The sequence below is a fragment of the Mustela nivalis genome (genome assembly GCF_964662115.1).
Source record: "Mustela nivalis genome assembly, chromosome: 19".
In the NCBI taxonomy this organism is placed as follows: domain Eukaryota; kingdom Metazoa; phylum Chordata; class Mammalia; order Carnivora; family Mustelidae; genus Mustela; species Mustela nivalis.
In genome coordinates, this window is record NC_139038.1 from 31,086,218 (window position 1) to 31,104,334 (window position 18,117).

General features: G+C 48.8%; 1 protein-coding gene across 14 annotated transcripts in view; it reads right to left on the reverse strand.

The window, feature by feature from the left end:
* The window catches only part of CLEC16A (C-type lectin domain containing 16A), a 206,455-nt gene extending 190,247 nt beyond the window's left edge, over nt 1-16,208 (reverse strand). For all 14 annotated transcript variants that reach the window (XR_014306364.1, XR_014306365.1, XR_014306366.1 and 11 more), the window contains exons 1-2: nt 15,915-16,208; nt 3,560-3,688 (exon numbers count right to left, since the gene is read on the reverse strand). Coding sequence is in view for 11 of the 14 variants with exons in the window: in XM_082714132.1 (XP_082570258.1) it covers nt 3,560-3,688; nt 15,915-15,994 (209 nt within the window). In the remaining 3 variants the exon portion in view is untranslated. The remainder of the gene's footprint in view (nt 1-3,559; nt 3,689-15,914) is intronic.
* Nucleotides 16,209-18,117: the final 1,909 nt, after the last annotated feature.

Genomic DNA, 18,117 nt, shown 5'->3' on the forward strand with positions numbered 1-18,117 from the left:
TGAGGACGCAGTTACCTACCTGAGCTAAGAAACCCGCCAGGCCGCTTTTCCCATCCAATATTCTCTTTTCTTAGTTTTCCTTACTAGGTCTCCTTCCTTTACTTTCCTATCTTTGCATGTTAAACAGCACCACCTAGAATTACCTACAAAGACTCAAGACAATGCTAATAAGAGTTTCCAAATCTGGGGGGAAAGAACTGGAAGGGATTGAAGGGGTTGGGGGGCTACCCAGCCCCCAGGTCAGCTTCTGCCTCTCTTGTTCTAGACAGGACATCTGTCCACAAGCAGCCTGGGGACATGGACTTCTGGGGGTACGTGCTGGCTCTTTTAGTCTTGCAATGGAGACAGAACCCCTGATGCCTTTCTTGAAAGGCAGAAAATGGTGTTTTCTAGTTATGTGTTCTCAGTGTGCTAGCTAAGACCAGGTAACTGCTCATCTGGATGACTGGGAACAGGTCCCTGCAGTGACAAGTGTCTGTCACTTGGTTCCAGTGGGGGGGTTCTCTCCCCCCTCGGCTGTCAGCTCCACAATGGCAGGATCATGGGCCTGGCTCTCGCTCAGTGCTGCGTAACTTCTGTTTGAATTCATGAAAAGGTAAACGAATAAGCAAACCAGAAAAACATGAACGCAAACCTTTTCCAATTCTGATTCTGGGAGCCTGCCTACCAAAAAGAGCCATGCACGCTGACCCTCAGAACATGGCTATCATTTGACCTATTTTGTCTTCCTTTGCTTCAGGCTGAAGAAATCAGTGACTCGCAAGCACACCCCAGCAGGCTCACTGCGGCACCGTGACCAACCTGGGAACTTGTTAAAATGTCTATATCGAGATCTGGCCCACACGGGCAGATTCTGCAGGTCTAGTGCGAAATCCAGGAGCCTGGATTTTTAAAACTCCCTAGAGGAGGGAGGGGTTCCTTGGAAAAATGGCTAATTCTAGATCTGGGGCACGGAAAACACAAGAGGAGCGTGCCGCATCTTAGAGTGCCGGAAAGTAAGGAAGTGCTCAAAAAAACCAGAAGGATGGGGTGTGGCAAGGAACACAGGACCCGAACCCCAAAGGGCCCCCAAGTGTCCAGAGACAGACCTGGAACAACACAAAAAATAGCAAAGTACGGGATCACAAAGTCTATCACGAGCATTGTGTTGTAATTTAGTATTAGTAACACAATGTTTAATAACAGTACTGGATCCACAGTCTACTTCAGTCCAAAGCATAGAACAAACATCCACAAGCCCATATTAATACAAATAAATGACTAGAAAAATAGACAGGGAGAGGAGACCAGTCTTCCATGCAGAAGAATTTCAAATAATGTATGTAGATACTCACCACCCCCTTCTAGAAGGTAGAGCTAAATTCCCCCCACCCCCAGGTGGGCTAAACTGAAGGACTCTCTTTCAAAGAACAGTGCAGGGAAAGGGGAGAAGAGTAGCTTTAGGGCAGAAAAACCTGGCCGGATACCACCTTAAGCAAGAGATCAGATTAACCTCACCAGAGAGCAAGGGAACATCTTGACTGCTGATACTATGGGATGAAAAGCGCACTGCCCCTCTGTGTGGTCTTCTCCCCCACAACCCCCCTGGCTAATCCTGAGAAAGGCATCACAGAAACCCAGACGGGGGCAGGGGGCTTTCTACAGGACCCTTGGCCAGGACTTCTCAAAACCATCAAGGTCAGGAAAACAAGACTAAAGATTTGTCACAGCTGGCAGAGGCCAGGTAGATGTGACAACGAGATGCACTGTGGGAGCTGGGCTGTGTTCCGAGAACAGCAAGGGGCTCTGCATGGAAAAACTGGCAAAATCCAAATCGAGTCTGGAGTTTACTCAACATGAACACGAGAGGGCTAGCTTCTCTGTTTCCACAAATGCACCCCAGTCAGATAAAACATGGACAGTGGCGGAAGACAGGAGAGGGCTGTTTGAAAACTTCCTGTACCATCCTTGTGACCTTCCTATAAATCTAAAATTATTCTAAAATATAGAAATGGATGAAAAATAAATTCTCGGGGCACCTGAATGGCTCAGAGGGTTAAGCCTCTGCCTTTGGCTCAGGTCATGATCTCAGGGTCCTGGGATCAAGCCTCGCATGGTGCTCTCTGCTCAGCAGGGAGCCTGCTTCCCCCTCCCCGTCTGCCTGCCTCTTTGCCTACTTGTGATCTCTCTCTCTCTCTGTCAAATTAATAAATAAAATCTTTAAAAAAAAAAAAAGAAAAGAAAAATAAATTCTCCTGGGGACCCTAACAGGGAACCATTTAGGAACTGCTGGGCTCAGCAGTTTTTCTGAGACAACAGATGGGCTCAGAAAGTCCAAGCTGGTCAAGGGGAACACGGTTTCTAATCTTTAACCCAAAGGTCATTCACATTTCCAAAACACACACCAACCAACCAATCAATGCCCTGTGCATCTGCAAAGGAAGCCAGTGGCATTTGCAGACAACACCTCCCTCCTTACTCGTGTTTTCCTTTGGGGAAAAGGCCAGTGTCACAGGTTTGATTTTCCCAAAAATAGCTTTATCTTAGATAACCCTACTGATGATACAGAGAGCTAGCTGGAAAATCAGAATATCTAATAAGAAGCCAGGCGGGAGACAGAACACCTTTATTTGTTTTAGACGGGTTTTTTAAGTGGCCTCAATACTGAGAGTTGAGATTATTTGATATAAAAATAAAATCTGTGTTTGGTGGCTGTCATAACCCAGATCCCTCTGTACTCAGACACAGAGACAGGTGTGCTGGGGCAGCAGTCCACAGTTTCCAGCCTGGACTTTTGAATTGTCCCATAATGCAGATTTCTTTATAAATCATCATGGGCTAACAATTCTTGACTGCCTACCCTGTGCCAGGCACTGGGCAGGAACTTTCTCTATGAAGATGAAGAGGGGCGCCTGGGGGGCTCAGTCGGTTGAGCATCTGACTCTTGATTTCAGCTCAGGTCATGATCTCAGGATGGTGAGACCCAAATCTGCGTTCAGACTTCACCCTGTGCATAGAGCCTGCTTAAGATTCTCTCTCTGCCCCTCCCCCCTTTAAAAAAATGAGGAAACTGAGGCTGGCCTACAACTGCTCACCGAGGAAGTACACGAATGAGGAAAAGCCCCTTCGCGGCTTACCAGTGTGCGACCCTGAGCAGAAATGGTGATACTCAGGACACGAAGGCCCCCACCCCCGGGGCAGCAGGGAGATTTAGATTATCTCATGGAGAGCTCAGCACTGGGCCCAGCAGTAAACACAATAAAGATGAGCTCTTCGTGTCTCTCCAGTTCACTTAGAAGCTAACTTTTCTCCTTCCCTTGGGAAGACTGTCGGACACTATTGAGAAAATTATCCATCATGTTTTCAGATTTTGGGACACTCATTTCCCTGAGGTTCCCACTGTCAGCTTACGTTTCTCCAGTGTTTCAAGGACATTTTCTATACAGATATAGATAGAAATCTGCAGAAGACCCAAACGGGTGTCAAATCCTGACGTCATCGGCAATGACTCATGGCATACATTTGGGAAAATATTCAAAGGAAGGAGAGGCAAAAAACGAGAAACATGGGAAACTCTTACTCAAATACAGAGCTGTCATTTTGATCTCCCCAGATCAGGATCTCAGTGATGGAACGGATGGTCTCCACTAGTAGGTTCCGGTTCTGTTCTGTGACTGTGGTGTTTTTGGTCAAGACATGATACAAATACCTGAAAAAAAGCAAAGAAAATTAAGGATTACCGACCGAAATACACACCAGGCTCAACGACTACTAGTGATTTTTGGGGATAATCTGGCTGTGCTTTTTCGGATGTGGTTAGCCCAACTCTCATCCAGAGGAGAAATAACTCGCCACCCAAAAAAAAAAAAAGGCAGACAATGCTGGGAAATGTTAACTGGACACACGCTGACCCAAACAGATGTAAGAGAATCATTGAGCTCTTGAAGACAGCCATCCTCAAGCGTCAGTGTGCAAGACAATCACCTAGATGGTTGGATAAAGTGGGTTACTGGAGCCCACCCAGAGACTCCGAACCATCAGGACTCTCTAATGCCGGAGCAGCCACAGGAGACACATGGCCCAGGCTGAGCATCATGTATAAAACCCTCAGCCAGGCTGATGCAGAGGTTTAGAGAGACGGAGGCTCAGATAGGGAGAGGAGATCGCAAAGCCGGTTGTTGGGGCAAAGATTGCGTGCAATCAAGACGATCCTTGGGGGGTCCCTGGGGGGCTCAGTCAGTTAAGCGTCCAACTCCTGATTTTAGCTCAGGTCATGATCTCAGGGCTGTGGGATTGAACCCCATGTTCAAACATGTTGGGCTCTGTGCTTAGTTCGGAGTCTGGCCCTCTCCCTCTGCAGAAGCAGCAGCAGCAGCAGCAGCAGCAGCACCAGGTGGGGCACTCAGGTAAGCATCTCAGTCTGGGTTTCAGTGGAGGTCATGATTTCCCCACTCTGGGCTCAGCAAGGAGTCTGCTTAAGACTCTACCCTCCCTCTGCCCTACCCCCCACTATGCATGCCAACAGTGTCTCTCTCTAAGTCAGTCAGTCTTAAAAAAAAAAAAAAAAAATCATAGGGCATCTGGGGTGGCTCAGTCGTTAAGTGTCTGTCTTCAGCTCAGGGCATAATCCCAGGGTCCTGGGATCGAGCCCTGCATCCAGCTCCCTGCTCAGCGGGAGGCCTGCTTCTCCTCCAACTCCCCCTGCTTTGTGTTCCCTCTCTTGCTGTGTCTCTCTGTCACAAATAAAATCTTAAAAAAACGAAAAGAAAAAGACAACCCTTGGAATGCCCATCAGAACTCAGAGCTCAAACAGAGTGGGTTACCCACAGTTCAAGGCACTGACCTCCCCTGCCGGGTACCCACTATGAGGTGGGTCTGGGAGGCTACAGCACGGAGCCTCACCCACCCACATGCTCCTGGGAGGCCTCTTCGGCTCCAGACCTGTGCTGCTGGGGTAGAGGCAGGTGGACCCCGTCCCACCCTCCAGCCTCTACCGGTGTCAGCGCAACCGGAAGAATCACTGAGGCCCATCCTGGGTGGTGTGGGGACTAGAGTCTGGCCAGATGCCCCAGGAGTACCACGCACACAGCTTTAAGAGCGTCCTTATAAAATGGCCAGGCTTCCCTCTTTTCTATGGCGCAGTCCTGTTCCACTGTGTCTATACACCATTCATCTAGCGACGGGCACCTGAGCTCTTTTCCATAATTGGCCTGTTGTTGATAATGCTGCCCTAAATCTCGGGGTGCATGTATCCTTTCCAAGGAGACTTGAGGATGTGGACACCCCGGCTCCCAAAGGTGCTGCCGCCCCTCCCTCAGGGTCGTCCCTTTTTTTTTTTTTTTTTAAAGATTTTATGTTTAAGTCATCTCTAAACCAACATGGGGTTCGAACACACAACCCTGAGATCAAGAATCTCACCGACTGTGCCAGCCAGGCGCCCCCTCCCTTCAATATTTTTGTGTCTGATGTGGATGAAGCTAGAGAGTGTAACACTAAGCGAACGAGGTCAGTCAAAGAAAGACAAATACCATAGGAATTCACTCCTAGATGGAATTGAAAAAACAAAACAAACCGGGGGAAAAAAGAGAGGCAAGCAAAGAAACACACACTTAACGTTAGAGAACACGCTGCTGGTTACCAGGAGGGAGGTGGGAGGCGGTGGAGGGGGAGGGGTGACACGGGGGATGAACAAGGTCCCTAAATTCTACACCTGAAACTAATTACATTGTTAACCAAGTGGAATTTAAATAAAAACTTGAAGAAACAATTAAAAATAATAAAATAAAAAGCATCTCCAGGGTCCCCAGACTGACTTTAGCTGTCCTGGTTTGGGAGGAAAAGAGGGACACCAAGAGGGACTGACTGGAGAGGAGTCACCTTCTGACTTGTTTGATGGCTTCCTTCACTTTGGAGGTGGGGCTGATGAGAGCAAGGCAGGGGACTAGACAGGATCCTACCATCGAAAATCTCTAAAAATGGGTAGGGTATACAGACACAGAACCTTGCAGATGGCACAGTCAGGCCTAATCTGCTTTGGGGGGGTGGGCTTTATTGAAAATTGTTGCTCTTTGTTATATTTTAAAGACAAAACAATGAGTCCCTTAATGATTGAATCAAAGATTCACGCAACGTTCAATACAGTAACTCCACACAGCTCTCCAAATACAGAAATCTCCCGGACCTGTGTCCAAATCCACCAGCCGGGCTGCACCTGGGCATGGCGGCCAGCTTTCCCCTGTGTGAAAGCGCCTCCACGGCGCCGAGGCACCCTGGATGAATTACAGGAGGACCCACTCATGAATCTCTGCCTCCACCTCCCCTCCCATGCATTCTCCCCAAGAAGTTCAAAGAGCAGAGTTTTCCCCAAATTGTGCTCCAAGGGTCCCCTTTCAGTTGCGGATTCTAACTCCCCACCCCAGACACACCCACCGAAGCCGATGCCTGGGCGCAGGGCCCCAAGTCTGCATTCTGAACCAGCTTCCACTAAGGTTTCAGCGTCGCTGCATTCACTCACCCCACCCCATGGCCATCAGTGGCACTCGGCATGTGACCCATAGTGTGCCTCCTACCCTGCTGGACAGGCATCGTTGGCAGCTCGGGGGTGAAGGGAGGGGGAGGGCAGATCCTCCCCACTCCAGCATTTCCTTCTGGGGAGATGATGGCTTCTACAGCACCCCACTAACACATTCCTGGCCCAGTGGAAGAGGCGGTGGCTTTTATGGCTCCGAAAACACCCCCCTCCCCCGAAAAAGGGATAGGAGGGCTTAAAAGTCTTTAGGACCAGGGGCACCTGGGTGGCTCAGTGGGTTAAGCCTCTGCCTTCGGCTCAGGTCATGATCTCAGGGTCATGGGATTGAGTCCCTGCATGGGGCTCTCTGCTCAGCAGGGAGCCTGCTTGCTCCTCTCTCTCTGCCTGCTTCTCTGCCTACTTGTGATTTCCGTCTGTCAAATAAATAAATAAATAATCTTTAAAAAAAAAGTCTTTAGGACCAGCCCTGACTTCAACTCCTGGCATCTCTTGGGAACGCCTGTGTTGAGAAGCGGGGCAGGTGCTGAACTAAGGATATGCAGGTGAATGAAGAGGCACCAGCCACCCACACGGGGGCAGCAGGTAGCTCCCTTCATACAGGCGCTCCCCCCTCCGGGAACACGGGGAAGTGAAACCCATGGGGTCGTTTTGATCAAACGTGTCGTTTCAATACACCCATGCAAAGGAATGAGAGTCACAAGATTTATTCCTTACAAATCTCAGAAGCTGGGGGCCAGGGGTCCGGCGATGAGCCAGAGGATGGGCAGTTCTCCAGCCCTGGTCACGGGAACAGGAGACAGACAGCAGGGTAGCAAGCACCTGTTACTGTGAAGTCTGTTTCACCTTGCAATTTTGACTTAGCATACATCTAGAACTGACTTTTCTGTGTATGGTGTAAGACACTGGCCAAAATTCACTTTCTCCATATGGAAATCTGCTTGATTCAGCATCATTTAATGAAAAGGTCCTGAATTCTCCAATGCACTCTAATGTCACCTCTGTCATTTCTCGATGACTGCACGTGTGGAAACTCTTTCTGAATGCTCTAGTTCCAATGATCATGTACTTTTCTCCTGATATCACACTGATTATTGCAGATTTATGAGAAATCCTGCTGTGTGATAATGGAAGTCCTCCAACTTTTCCCCCTCTGTTTTTTCATTATTATATTGGCTATTCCTGGCCCTTTACAGTTCCATATGAATGTTAAAATCACCTTCTCAACTTCCACAAAAATACATGCTAAGATTTCTTTTAAGATTGCCCTAAATCTCTAGCTAAAAATAGAGAGAAATGACATCTTTACAATAAGGTAATACGACATTTACATTTCTTTCAGTGTTGGCTGGATAGGGTCTGGCACATCTTTCACTAGATTTATTTGTGGGTAACTGATGGTTTTTTGTTTTTTTGATGCTGTTGTAAATCGTAGCATCCGAAATACTCATTTTCTAAATGTTTGCTGTTGGTAGATGCAAATACCCACCACATCTCAACCTCCAAATTTCTTTTTTTTTTAAGATTTTACTTATTTAACAGAGAGAGGTCACAAATAGGTAGAGAAGCAGGCAGAGGTGGGTTGGGAAGCAGGCTCCCTGCTGAGCAGAGAGCCCAATACAGGGCTCGATCAAAGGACCCTGAGATCATGACCAGAGCTGAAGGCAGAGGCTTAACACACTGAGCCACCCAGGCGCCCCTCAACCTCCAAATTTCTATGATGATTGTTCATGCACTTTGCCCATCTTTTCACACCCACAATGCCCTAGCACACCATTTAGGTAATGTTTTAGAAAGAAAGAAGAGGTACTCAATACATGTTTGTTTCAATGCACTGGCGCTAAACAGATTAAGGTTTAATATTTTAATGTATCCATTTCCAGAGCTTTGGAAGATCAAGTAATTCAACTACCTAGAGATATTAATATAGTTTAATAACTTTCTGATTTTGAGGGCGACACTCATTTGAGGAAGGTTGGCTGCTTCAACAACAAAACAGAAATGCCAATTATGCCACTGCCCAGAGATGAGCACTGATGGAATGTGCTGTACTTCCTTGGGTCTTGTTCTTTGTGGTGGGTTTTCACATTGTTGAGATTTTGCTGTAGATCCATTTCGCTGCCCATCTTTCTGACCCCGAGTTCGGTGTTCGTGTTTCATGTTCCAGTAATAAAAGCGCTTCTGTTACTGACAGCTATTTGCAAGCATCTGTAATGGCTACACAGCTATCAGGACAAGCACAAGGTAACTCTTGTGCTGGACATGAGGATTCCTCCTTGTTTAGAAGATCAACAATGTTACCGTGGCCCCCTTGGTGTGCAAGGCTGTGTCCCTATGTCAGATAAGTTTCCAAGGACAGAAGGCCAGAGTTTTCTCTTACAAGGATCACGGGTACAATGAAAACATTTTTCTCTCAAACTCTGTGTGTACACTTTATCATCCTCAAAACCGTTGCAGCTAGGCCCTCTTCTGAGTGCTCTAGATGTAAACCCTTCACTCAGTAAACCCTTAAAATAACCCCGGGAATCTGAGGCTCTGGGAGGCTAGGATCTGCCCGGAGTCCCGATGCAGAGGACCCAGGCAGTCGGACTCCACACCCCTTGCTTATAACCAAGATAGGATAGGAAATGCAAACAGCCAAGTAAACGCTATTATTAGCCAAACATTTACATGAAGTTATGAATGAATGCCTAGCATGCAAGGAAACCAAGCAGATAAACAATGAACCAAAAAGGCATGAAAATTCCCAATCTTAAAGTCAGTCCTTATAACTGACCCTTACTCTATTTCTTCAGAAAACAGGCAACATCATCTTATCTCCAGTACAAGCTCTGAAGAACATAGGGTTTCAGTATCAGACCCCAGCACACGCGCCAACTCTTCCTTGAGCGATAAGCCAAAGAGTCTGAAATGCTTGGAGAGAAAACCATAGCCTGTTGCCTGTGGACAACAGCGGCTTCTCGCCAAGGACGATGGACTGTAAATAAATTCTGCCCCCACAGACCCTGCTCTCTCAAGAGTCCCTTATTTCACAGGTTAAACCATTACAGTCAATAATCACTATGTCCACTTCTGAGATAGACACACGAAGTTCATACAAGTTTCATGACCCTGCATCATAATATGCCTCTTAGGGTGCTCCTACCAGAAGATCCTGAAACTTAGCCATAAGCTAAAGTGTGCAGAAGGGTAAGTGGAGTGGCAGAGGCTTAAGGAGACTAGAAGTCCACTCCCTGCAAAAGCACACATCCCAAATTAACAATGTCGGGGGGACAGAGGGACAAGGAGCCTTTGTGTATTTGGTCTGAGCATCCACTCCACGCCTTGGGAACCATACGTGGTCAGTACCTGGCCCTCTGGTCAGCAGGACAAAGAGAAGCTCCCCATGGGGCACAAGGAGACCAGAGGATTGGGGACAGGTGTGACAGGCAGTGCTTCTGATGAATCAGCCCAGAAAGATGTCAAACTGGGCCAGCCAGTGAGACCGGGTCTGTGATTTGGGATGCTGACAACCACACAGGGGTGTAGGCACTCTACACAAAGTCACAGCTCCAGTGTGGATGCTGGGACCAAACTGGCCAGAGCAGGTTGTTGTTAAGAAAAGCCTGGCCAGGGGCGCCTGGGTGGCTCAGTGGGTTAAGCCTCTGCCTTCGGATCAGGTCATGATCCCAGGGTCCTGGGATCGAGTCCCGCATCAGGCTCTCTGCTCAAGGGGAGCCTGCTTCCTCCTCTCTCTCTGCCTGCCTCTCTGCCTGCTTGTGATCTCTGTCTGTCAAATAAATAAATAAAATCTTTAAAAAAGGCTGGCCAAAACTTGCCCCTTTCGTTCATCCTGTGACAAATAGTTACTGAAACACACATATGGTGTGCCAGGCCCTGTGCCAGCATCTGACAATTCCCAGGTGAACAAGCCACCCAGCTCTCTGTCCTTAGGAAGCTTGTGCTCAAATTGGCAGAGACAACATATGCTCAAGTAAGACCACTTCTGATAGCAACAGGACAAGCCTGAGGAACCCTGGGCGGCTTCCTGGGGCTCTAACTCACAGATGAGATAAAGCTAGAAAAGCCCAGAGCATCTAACAGCTGGTCTATCTCTGGTGACAGGAAGACTGTACATGACAATGGGTTAACTGAGTGGGAACAAGAAGCGACATGAGAGACAACAGCAGAGCTTCCTGCTGGCTGAAGTGACCAGGGCAATTTTTATGGAAGAACTGGTACTTCCATGATACAGTGGGCATTTGGATGGGCAGCAAGAGGAGGGCAGCTCACGTGGAGAGAGAAATGATGCAGGGAGATGGGCGTATAAGGTATGTGTCACGGAGAGGGAGACAGGAGACCCATCTTGGTGAACCCCTGGATTAGGGAGGGCGGCCACCTTCACTTCCCAGAAGGTGGCAGCAGTCCAACTGGATGTCCACCTCCTGCCGGGCCCTCCCCCAACCCACCCTCCAAACTTCAGCTGGACCACAGCACTCCGGTTAAAAAAAAAAACAAGAAAACACCTTCAATGGCTGCCCACTATTTCCAGCCTGATGTCCAAATTCCTTAATGTGTTTAAGGAGAGGTGTCTGTGACGTCTCCTGCCTCACCAATCTGCTCTGGGGTCTACACTTTCCCTTCCCCCAACATGCACCCCCTCACTGAACGACTTGAGCCTCTCTCTCCTTCAGGCCTCTCAATCACAGCTTCCTCTGCCTACAGGATCCTCCCTTTCAACCACCCCCCTACAGTCTGGCACACCTCTCATCGTTTAGACCTCCCTTTAAATGGGTGTCTGCCTGACAAGGATGCTCCTGACTCCCTAGCCTGCATTAGAGGGTCCTGACCTGTGCTCTAAAACTAGGTGGATGACAACAGAGTCTAGAGTACTCAGAAGGCCTGAAAGAACTTGGACTTGACATAATGGGTGCCTCAGACTCATTATAAGTGATATGGTGAATATGATATCCCCCCAAAAATCTATTTGGCAATACTATACCCTTAAAAATAATCAGTGTTGGGGCGCCTGGGTGGCTCAGTGGGCTAAGCCGCTGCCTTCGGCTCAGGTAATGATCTCAGGGTCCTGGGATCGAGTCCTGCATTGGGCTCTCTGAACAGCAGGGAGCCTGCTTCCCTCTCTCTCTCTCTCTGGCTGCCTCTCCGTCTACTTGTGATTTCTCTCTATCAAATTAATAAATAAAATCTAAAAAAATAAAAAAATAATAATAATCAGTGTTGGGACACCTAGGTGGCTCAGTGGGTTAAGGCTCTGCCTTTGGCTCAGGTCATGATCTTGGGGTCCTGGATCGAGCCCCACATTGGGCTCTCTGCTCAGCGGGGAGCCTGCTTCCCCCATCTCTGCCTGCCTCTCTGCCTACTTGTGATCTATCTCTCTGTGTTATTTATTAATAAATAAATAAAATATTTTTAAAAAATAATAATCAGGGTTATCTTGGGCCAAAGTTGATTAAAGTGGAAACAGGAGAGCATCTGCCTGCGAGATACACATCCCCCTTCTCTTTGGGTAAGAAACCCGGATTTTCCCAGGGGAAACCACCTCTTTATTTCATTCCCTGTTCACTAGCTTGGGAGGAACTGATGCCACCCTGGTTCCAGGCAAGGGTCAATGAGAGCCCGCCATGCCCCTGGCCACGGTGACTAGCTCAGGGTCGGGCAAGAGATCCCAGGTTGGTCCAACTGTACTCACTCCTGGACAATATTTAGAAAGGAAGCTACCTTTTCCCCCACGGATTGCTAGACTGATTCGATAGAAGCCTGGAGTCTGCTGAGAATGACACCAACACAGAAAGAAAGCGGAGACAAGGACTGCAAAGAGACAGGTGCTGACCCCTCTGTCTGAACACCTGGACTTGGCCATGGCTTAGCTAGGACAGACTGCTTAGGGACAGGAGCCAATCATTCCATTTGGGGCAGAAAGCAATTCCAGCCAGGTTTCAGTCACTTGCAACCAAGAATCTTGACCCACACACAAAGGTGATTCTACTGGTCTGTAGACTAGCAGTTCCTGCTAAAGGTGATCTTTCAGAAGCAATCACACAACTCCATCAGTAAAGGTTCTGCTTGCTGGTGGGCGTTGGTTAGTCAATGTCACGGCCTTGCCACTAGTCTGGGCAATAAACCACCGCTGACATGTAGCCAATAACCTCTCACCATCTCAGTCTGTCTCCACTGAATCCCTGACTCGATTCAGCACACAAGGACCACAGGCACGTAGTTTCCCGTTATTTAGCAAAAGTACAACCCTGTCTAACACAAAGGTTCCTTTCCTTTCCAGTTTGAAAGCTGAGAATGTTAGGAAGAATAATGTGGTTCGAAAGCAATTCCCGCTCTCTGTACTATCTTCTCCATTTTTCTTTAAATCTCAAACTGTTCTTAAAAATAAGGTCTATTTTTAAAATGGGGAGGGTTCTTAGATGCTTTGCATGTCAAAAAAAAAAAAAAACACCTTTTTTTTTTCAACTCTAAATTCTTTTATTTATTCTTTCCTCTCCACCCACAGTGCCCTAGGTCAAGCCAAGAATCTATTAGGGTGACCAGGACTTTCCCAGTTTTAGCACTGAAAGTCCCACGTCCTGGGAAATCTCTCTGTCCCAGGCACGCCGGGATGGTTGGTCACCCTTCATGTCAGATGAAGCCCAAGCTACATTCTACCTCCAGCCTTAACTTCCCACAACCACCAGCCCCATCTCAATACTCCACAAACCCCAGGGGCCCCTCCCACTTCCTGCAGACCCACATGATAGCTCTGCGCTCAAAGCCTCTGCTCTGGCGTTGCCTCCCCCAGAAGGCTTCCAAGGGTTCCTACAGAATCCTGAACCTACACCGATCCCAGCACTTGTCACGCTGTACAGTCACTGGCTTTATGGCTGTCTCCTGCACCAGCCTGTGAACTCCCTCAGGGAATGAGCTGTTCTGTACCCAAGACCCAAGATGCTAACCATCAGAGCCAAATGAAGAACATCACAAGCGCTGGGGTGAGCACTAGGTGTTTATGGCATCTTTTTCAAGTCATTTTGGGATCTTCTAAGCCCCACAGCCATCTGCAAATTGCTAGGTTCCTTAGACTGTAATATGGATTAAAGCTGATCTGCCTGATCCAGGACAGGCAGCTCCAACACAGGCAGCTCAGGTTTCCAAAAGCACCCAATGGCCTTTTAACCTAAACAATGAGCCAGGGCAGTTCCCAGATACTTCAAAGAAATCTGAGGACCTTTACCATTCCCTGGCTGGCTGGTGGGTAAAGATGTCCCATCAGCCAGAGAGACTCAACCAAGTTGAAAGTCTTCCCAAACTGACTTAGGAGGCAGTTTCATTCAGAAAGACAGTGCAGTGGGTACGAGCACTTAAGTCAGACCCTGGCTTTGACCGCTTCAGTTGTTGTCACCTTGTGGCAAGTGACTTAACCTCTATGGACCTTAGTTTCCACCCCTATAAAATGGAAAACAATAACAGTTCCCATAACTCACAGACTTGTGAGGACTAAAGGAAATAACACACAGGAAGTCCTCAGTAAGTACCTGGCACCAAAAAATGCATTCAATAATGATTAAAGTACTTTACAAGGGCTGGAGGCAGGCAGAGATAGGTGAAAGCCTGCAGGTGCCTGGACGTTAGCAGGAGGCCCAGCCTCCTTTAAACAACCATCCTCCCCTTCTCAGCCACAACCACCCACTCTCTAAATTCCTGAAATCCTTCTGCCTCTCCCTTTCCAGTCTGGCTGCCCTCCCATTTAAGATTCCTGACCTCCTGAAACACCCCCATCCTGTCCTCTGCCTCCTCCTCCCTGTGTCCTCTCTCATCACCCCCCCAATACCATTCCTCACTACATACTGATCCCTCCTACCCCTCCAGCTCTTTGAGACCCACCAACATTTATGAAGCACCTGCTCTGTGCTAGAAAAGACATAGCTGAGAGGCACAACACCATGACCCCTTGCCAAATGAGAAACCCTATCTAATTTCCCTCCCACCAATCCTTTCCCTGGGCCCCAGTCTTCCTTCTACTGCTCCTGCCCCACCCCCATCCTTTTTCCTTCCCATTAGTAATCTTGGGAGCTCCCTTTGGAAACCAGCCTATTTCTTACCACCAAAGGAATGCCTACTCCCCATCCAACTGCCACACACTCACACACACACACACACACACACACACACACTAGATTTTCCTCCCTTCAGTCTGTTCCTCCACAAAAGTGTCTTTTCCATCACCCCCCACCCAAAAATCCTAGGTTTGTCAGCACGCTCTGCATCTGTTCCCAATTCACTCACTTTTTTCCCCTACTCTTTTGGTACCCACTGAACTCCTACTGTGTGCAGGCCCAGCGCTAGATGCTGGAAATGCAGCTGTGAGTGCAAAAAGCAGTTTCTGCTCTCCTGGAAGTACCAGTTTAGGAGCAGATAGAAAAGGAGTGAAAACAAACAGGCTAAATGCAGATAGTGGAGATATGCATTGAATGAAATCCAGAAAAAGATCAGGTAGAAAGGAATTGAAGTGGGGAAGCACTTTAGGTAAGGTGGTCTGGAAAGGCCTTACCTAGCTGATAAACACTGCTTCCACCATTAGCCACCTACTGTGTAAGAGACACTGGATCTATCTCTTTCCATGCATGACATTATTGAGTTCTCGCACAGTGTACATCAACCCCATTTGCAGATGAGGAAACAGAGGCTCAAGGAGTCATTTATCCAAGGTCACACAGCCATGAAGCGGTAGAACAAGGATCTGAATGCAGGTCTGACTGCAAGGCCTTTCTGTGCACTCCCGCTTCCCAGGACCACGTTAGCCACCTGCCCTCCCCCAGAACTCTATTTCTGATAGTCCCCTCCTTAAACTCTCCCAGGGGAAAAAAAAAATTTTTTTAAACGGCTGCCCTTTATTGAGCACTAGCACAAGCTTCCAGTTTTATTATGTGCATTCCCTTCACCAACCCTCCAAACAATCATGGGGAGTAGATGCTGTCACTATATCCACTTTACAACTGAGGAAACTGAGGTCTAAATTCACACACCTAGATTCGAACCCCGACCTGACCTCTGACCCCTAAACTGCCCAGCCGAAGAAGTACCACCCCCGGAAGCTTGGTGCCCACCGCTGCCCCGGCAACAACGAAGGGTGCATCCGTAAGCTGAAATCTATCCCCTTACTTTACAAACGGGATACTGAGACTCTGAGAAGCTAAGCCACTTGCCCAAGGTCACACAGCGAGGAGCGATGGTGTCAGGGTTCGAACCCAGGCACCCTGACTCCAGAGCCCTCGCTCTTAACCATCGTACAGCCTCTCCCGGACGTCTCTCTCCTTCCTCCACCTCGCTCTGACACCTCGCAGAGCCCCCGGCCCGGAGCTATTCGCCCCCATCCCCAAGTCCAGCCCCGCGGCCTGCCCCCCTCAGCCCCCAGCACACTCACTTGAGGTGGTCCAAGGAGTGGATGTTGCGGGAAGACTTGCCATGGCCCCCGCCCACCCAGCTCCGCGAGCGGCCAAACATGTCGGCGGCCCCGACCCGTTGCCCGCCTCACGGTCTCATGCCCGAGCGGCCGAGCGGCCGGGCGCCCGCAGTGGCAGCACAAGCGGAGGAGGCAGCGGCGGAGGTGGTAGAGGGACCGCCAACCACCTTCCTCCCCGGCCCACAGCTCCGCACTGACATTCAGCCGGAACCGGCCGTTCGACCGCCGCGCTTTACGGCCGCCGCCACGAGGAACGCTGGGAAGTGCAGTTCGCCCGCGAGGCCCCTGCCGACGGGACTCGGCAAACGAACTACAAGGCCCGAGGTGCATTGCGCAACTGCGGGCCTGCGGCCTCGGAGAAGAGGCGGAGCGAGAGGAGGAGGAGAGCCCGCAGTATCCCGGACGGTGGGCGGGAATGGGAAACCTATGCGTGCACCCCTGGGAAGGGAATCGGTGAGGCTGGGTGCTTAAAAGTAACCGCAGTGGGGGCGCCTGGGTGGCTCAGTGGTTTGGGCTGCTGCCTTTGGCTCGGGTCATGATGTCAGGGTCCTGGGATCGAGCCCCGCATCGGGCTCCCTGCTCCGCAGGAAGCCTGCTTCCCTCTCTCTCTCTCTCTGCCTGCCTCTCTGCCTACTTGTGATCTCTGTCTTTCAAATAAATAAATAAAATTTAAAAAAAAAAAAAAAAAGTAACCGCAGTGTTCACGATCTTTAGGTTGTATGACAAGAATCGGAATAGCTATTGCATGGCTTTTACTATGTGCCACCGTCCTGAGCGCTTTACATAGACTGATATTTAAGGCTAACAACCAGCCTATGAGGTGGGTACTATCATCCTCACGCTACCCACGGGGAAACTGAATCACAGAGGAGCTGACTTTCCGAAGGTCATGCAGCTAGTAAGTGCATGGTTCAGACCCTGGCACCTACATTTTATGCCCCCCTAAACTAATCTGTACCAAATCGGTAATGGTCTTGACGGTCTTTACAGCTCTTCTTTTTCCACTTCAACTTAAAAAAATAGATTTTGGAAGGTCTTCGGGCAACAGTGTACCGAAACTGAACATCCTGTGCTTTCAGAGGATTTCTCTAGTCTTCACCCCAAATCCAAGCAATTCCCAAAACTACCACATTGAGGAGAAGAATTAGAATTAGAAGAAAAGAAACACCCAACTCCCCATATGAGTCAGGAAGATGTATCTAAATGTCTGTCCTGCAGGAGGAGTGAGAAGCTCCCTGGAGGCAAGGCTGCCCTGTTCACCATTCATTCCTTCCTTTCTGCACCGCGGAGTTATCTAAGGACTACTGTGTCTCATTAGCTGTGCTCAGAGTTGGGCTAAGGACCCATGTTTTCCCCCACTGCCTAGCACAAAGTTTGGCACATCATATGTGAATGACTGACAGAATGGAGGTTTGTTTCACCTTAGGCAGTTGGAGAATTAATGGTTTGCTGTAATTGATCTAAATGGGCAAGGAGGGGCGCCTGGGTGGCTCAGTGGGTTAAAGCCTCTGCCTTCGGCTCAGGTCATGATCCCAGAGTCCTGGGATTGAGCCCCACGTCGGGCTCTCTGCTCCGCAGGGAGCCTGCTTCCTCCTCTATCTCAGTCTGCCTCTCTGCCTTCTTGTGATCTCTGTCTGTCAAATAAATAAATAAAATCTTTAAAAAATAATAAAAAATAAAAAAAATAAATGGACAAGGAGACAGTAATGGAGGAAAAAGGGCAGGTCTGATCTCCAAACACACACAGACTTAGCCTCTGCCTTCCGGGGCCTTCCCTTTTCTCTGGGCCCAGATCTCCTCATCTGTAAAAAGGCCTAGCACACTACACAGCCACGTCTAGCTGCAATTAAGCGATGTGTGTAAAACACCCAGCTCAGTGTGACCCGAGATGTAAAGGTCTTTCCTGGCCGGCTCAGTCAGCAGAGCATACAACACTTGATGTTGGAGTTGTGAGTTTAAGCCCCACTTTGGGTGCAGAGATTACTCGAAAAATCAAATCCTTGAAAAATAAGGACGATCTGTGGAACTGTTCTGGAAGGCCCTTTGGGCAAGATCAGTCTCCTGAAGGATATACAAGAGTTGCTCATGAAAAGGGGAATCAGCGAGTGCGAGACTCACTTTTCTATGTAATTCTTGGCTGTTTCAATGTTTAACCACGTCCTCT